Raw genomic sequence first — 4,659 nt, forward strand, 5'->3', positions numbered from 1 at the left:
CTGGAATATTTTAAGTGTTGTAATAGCTGTCGCAGAGAGAAAGAAACACGAAGTAATACATTTATTTTGTAATATAAATTAGTAGTAGATTTGGATATATTGTGTCAACTTTAGTTTTAAATGGTAATCTGCTTCTTTTTTTAAATCATTTGCTTGTAATTCAAGATTATTTGTTGACATATTTGAGTTATGCATTGATATTGTGATAAGAAAAGGGAAATGAGAGTGACACATTTGCATCTTCCAGCGTGGATATTTTTGACCGAGTATGTGCTTCCTCTTTTTGTATTGAATTGCAGAGGAGTTTTATACCCACACATCTACAGTCACGGTCTCTTACTCTGTGTATATAACTGTGCACCAGGGTGGAAAAACTTTCTATCAAGTTCTGTTTAAAATTGATTAATCACTAAAACCATGTACTAGAAGAAGAATGTTAAACATTTATGAACTTTTTAAAAAGTTGCCGTCTGGTTTTGATACATCCACTCACATCTAGACCATTTGATGCTGGGGAAACAAATACTGACACCACGCAGACGTATTATGCACAGACCCTGATACTTTGAAACTGCAGTGCGGAGTGACTCTGTGTAATTGTAGTATTAAGGCCCTTTGATGTCCCACTATAATTTCTAGCCATCAGAAAGGGAGTCTAAGGGCTCCCTGATGAGGGTTTGCTGTTCCCCTCTGTCCAGACGGCTCCTGGCTCACTCTGTAATTATGGAGATGGAGTGTTTGTATTTATAGGCTAAGCCCACAAGTGGCTGCCCTTTTTCTGTCGTGCAGCTGCATAGCATCACAGTGGAAATCAAGTGGCCATATTTTGAAAAATTAAAGTGTGTATACAAATGGCTGCATGTATAACCCGTTTACTGTCACTGGTGTGATGGTGTGCAGGTTCTTGCTGCGCTGCACCCGATGCGGCTGTGAGCAGAGTATGAAACTTCCAGTGGGCGCATGTGGTTCATTGAAGTCGAGGTGTGAACCAGAGGTCGCTCAGCACGAGCGAGAGAGAGAGAGACCGAAGCTGTGACGTCATTTCAATTTCATTGATTTTTAATATTTACAATAAATACACATTTTACAGTATAAAATTCCATTTACATATTCTTATAAATTTAAGTAAAAAATAATGCACAGGACATCAAGCCCTGATAGTGTACACAGGGGCTGGATCCGGGAGTTTCACACCACAGGAGACAGAGGTGACTCCGAGCAGGAAGAAGCAATAAAATACAAAAACAGTTCAGGCCATTTGGACATTGAGGCAGTTTAAATAAAACATTGTCTTTGCACACGCTTTTGGCAACTGCACGTGCATCTCACTCCCGTCGACGAGGACATGTCCTGTTTTGTGGCCATGTCTTTCTGTCACTGAAGAGTTTTTACAGTAGCACAGTCATGAGAGAGGCACTTGTGTCAAACACCGCATTCCAGTTGTGTCAAGGAAGAGTAGTATATACAGGGCCAGCCCCTTCTTGGTCTGCCTGCTCTAAAGCAAACAAAGCTTTTCTAAAGCTTTCATAGAACCAAAGTAGTACCAGCTACGTCATTAGAAAATAATAACACTAAAACTTCTTTTTTTTTAAATTCAATATTATATATATATAAAAAAAGACTTTGGTCATGTGGAGAACAACTTAAATAAAAACATACATCAGTTGGATCACAATAAAAACAACAACCCCCCTCCCAACCCCCCCTGAACCCCAGGTCCCTATGGGGGGGTCCCCTCACATGTGCCTCTTCATGTGAAGGGCCAGGTGGTCGGACCTGGAGAAGGCTCGCTCGCACAGGTGGCACTGGAACGGCCTGTGTCCGGTGTGTTTTCGGAAATGACGGGTGAGCTCGTCGGAACGGGCGAACTTCCAGCCGCAGCCCTCCCAGCTGCAGTGGTACGGCTTCTCACCTGCGGGGACAGAAAGAAGGGACATGGTCAGAATGTGCTGAGGGAGACACAGGGCTGTGGTGCAGGGAAACAGTCAGACTGGTGGCGCTGGGTGTGAGCTGTGACTTACCGGTGTGCGTCCTGAGGTGAGCCTTCAGGTGGGAGCTCTTGGTGTAAGTTTTGCCGCAGCCTGCGAACGTGCAGGTGTGCGACGCCGTGCGCTTCCTCGGCCATGTGCGTCTGCCTCTCTTGGGTTTGGACTCCAGCAGCTCCAGGGGCGAGGAGGGCGGTGTGAGCATCACCCTCTGCGCGCCGGGCTGCAGGCTGAGACCCTCGTCGTACATGCCGAAGGCGCCGTGCGGGTTGTGGTAGGACATGTGCAGCTGCGGTGCCTGCTGGTGGTGCGGGAAAGGCACCGCCGAGTGATACTTCTGCTGGAAGTTCATGGAGTGGCACATCTGCGCCTGGCAGTCCGAGGCGCCCTGCTCGTCGGGGCTGAGCGGCGGCGTCATGTTGCTGGCTGACCGCGGGGAGATGGCCACCCGGGGCTGCTCGAAGGACATCATGCACGAAACGTTCCCCTCCTGCTTGATTTTGCTGCAGCTCTGAGGCACCATGCCCACGATGGGCCCGTACGCGTCCATGGATGGCTCCACTTTGATGTTGTCCAGGCGGGGAAAAGGTGCAGTGTTGACATAAAACCGCCCCTGAACGCCGGGGTTGCGCGTAATGCCATAGTTGTTGGTTCCTTCGGAGCGCAGCAGCTCGGTCATGAGGCTGACGCCGTACGGGGGCGGCGGGGAGCGGTGGTCTTCTGCCGGGTAGGATGGCACCGAGTGTCCGCTGGTGTACATGTTGGGCTCCACGGTGCCCACGTACTCCGCCCCACTGTCGGAGCCGGTCGTGTTGGCGAGAATAAAATCCAGATCCAGATAATTACTCAGATCCTCGTCGTCCTTTTTGCTGTGATTGTCCAGGTTTTGTACCATTTCAAGCATCGAGCAGCTGCTGGAGACCAGTTTGTCCATCTCTCCTTTCCACCGCTGAAAGTCAAGAAACACCATCAGTTCACTGAGCCGATCAAAACAACTTTAAGTAAAAATAACAAACAATTTTTTTAGTCTCTTAATGTGATAAACTAAGTGTGCATCTAGTTTTCTTTACGCAAATTCCTTGTTTCAAACTGCGTAAAACAGGTGAAACAAATAAAGTAAATCTGATTCACCACAGATTCCAAAGCACACAAATCGTTAACTCACGTTTTCCCAGGGTTTCTCTCTTTGGTTCGTAAAGGTGGCGAACGACGGCAGCATCACTCCGGATAAAGCCATCTTCTGGTCGGTGTAATCAAACTGGGTTACGCGGAGTCCTTGGAGTGGTTGCGCGCCTGGAGTCCGTGCGCCCGCTGCTTCACTGTGTCTCTCCACAGGCATGAACAAAGTTTTTGAAAAGTGGTAGGAGGTCCTCCGACCTTTTAACTCTCCGGGCAGTTCTTGCTCGGCCAATTGTGAGCGCTCAGGAAACCACGTAGAGTTCGGTAAATATAGCTCTTTATAAAGTGGCTGCTGCAGGCAAGCTCGGCTCAGTGCAGCGCCGTGTGACCGGCACCGAGGCGCAGAGCAGCCTATAAAGCGCGGGCCCTCCCCCGCACGCTGACGCACGCCACGCACAGACCAACCTGAGCCGCGGCTGGAAACAAGTTGCAGTCAAATCACAAACACACGGGTGATATAGCAACCGTACATTCTTACGTAACGTGGTGAAATAGAACAAGAGTTTAATGACAGGAGAGCTCCCGAGGCCATGAAGCGGCTTTAATAAGTTCATATGAATGCTGCCGGGGCCCCTGTTGATCATCAGCACGGATACATATTAATATATACACATTAATATATACAACTCAGAGCAGTGGGTCAGGAAACACGTTGAATAAGAAGCATAACAGTCAGGATCAGTTGATTTCATTGAATCTCCACTTGGTTTTATTTGTCAGTTTCCAGTTTGTTTCTTTACCTTCATGATAATGACTCTACAGCACTCGCTTCATTTATACCTTCAGATCTGAGTCTATACAACCTCTGTATATTAAATGCATGATCCTAACAATTCCGGATATATAAAGATGTCTAAGATAATCACTGCTGTGTGTGTGTGCGTGTGTGCTACATGTGAATTGTAGTTATAAAGTTTAAGGTTAGACATGAACTAGTCACGATTAAGTTAGAGATTGAAGATGCATAGACGTCAATAGAAACAAGATGTTAATTCGAATTAATATCAATTATCTTAATAAGGAGGGCTTTGCAAACCTGTTTGTGTGTGAGAGTGAGTGAGTAAGTATGCGTGTGTGCGTGTGTGTATGTGGGTGTGGGTGTGCGTGTGTGTGTTTGTGTGTGCGTGTGTTTGTGTGTGTGCCTCCACCTGTTGGACGCGTCTCGCTCTCGCCTCATTATCATTAATGGAGGACGGGTTTTTGTTCCTCCACAGCGGGCTTGTCCAAACAGGCGCCATGAGGCTCGTCTCGGGGCGGTTTGCTCGGCCCCCGTCTTCTGCAGCGCTCCCTGCGCCAGTCGTGATGTAAACATGATTCCAGGTAACGTCCCATTCAGGTGTAAATGACGGCCAGTGTGTGTGGACTGCAGGAGCCACATTTACACCACAACTCAGCCGCCTCCTGGTTAATGTGTCGTCTGCGCGGGTCTAGTTTCTGACGTGGAGGGGTTTTCTCTGCAGGGACCCTCTGGCTCCAGGGGTCAGAAGGTTAATTG

At 47.9% G+C, this 4,659-nt stretch overlaps 1 protein-coding gene across 1 annotated transcript; it reads right to left on the minus strand.

Moving 5' to 3' along the window:
• Positions 1-1,038: 1,038 nt before the first annotated feature.
• On the minus strand, positions 1,039-3,490 carry klf2b (Kruppel like factor 2b). Its single transcript, XM_062403690.1, has 3 exons — positions 3,151-3,490; positions 2,022-2,934; positions 1,039-1,912 (listed from the first exon to the last, which is right to left on the minus strand). Exons 1-3 carry the CDS (start codon positions 3,322-3,324, stop codon positions 1,737-1,739), a joined length of 1,263 nt encoding a protein of 420 aa, XP_062259674.1. The 5' UTR covers positions 3,325-3,490; the 3' UTR covers positions 1,039-1,736.
• Positions 3,491-4,659: the final 1,169 nt, after the last annotated feature.

Source organism: Platichthys flesus, chromosome 14 (genome assembly GCF_949316205.1).
Source record: "Platichthys flesus chromosome 14, fPlaFle2.1, whole genome shotgun sequence".
Taxonomy (NCBI): Eukaryota; Metazoa; Chordata; class Actinopteri; order Pleuronectiformes; family Pleuronectidae; genus Platichthys; species Platichthys flesus.

Bases quoted from the DNA above. Each gene is read 5' to 3' on its own strand.
- klf2b (XM_062403690.1), bottom strand. From the start codon at position 3,324: ATGCCTGTGGAGAGACACAGTGAAGCAGCGGGCGCACGGACTCCAGGC. The intron at 2,935-3,150 runs GTGAGTTAACGA...CTTGACTTTCAG, and splicing joins GAGAGAAACCCTGGGAAAAC to CGGTGGAAAGGAGAGATGGA. The intron at 1,913-2,021 runs GTAAGTCACAGC...CTGTCCCCGCAG, and splicing joins TCACCTCAGGACGCACACCG to GTGAGAAGCCGTACCACTGC.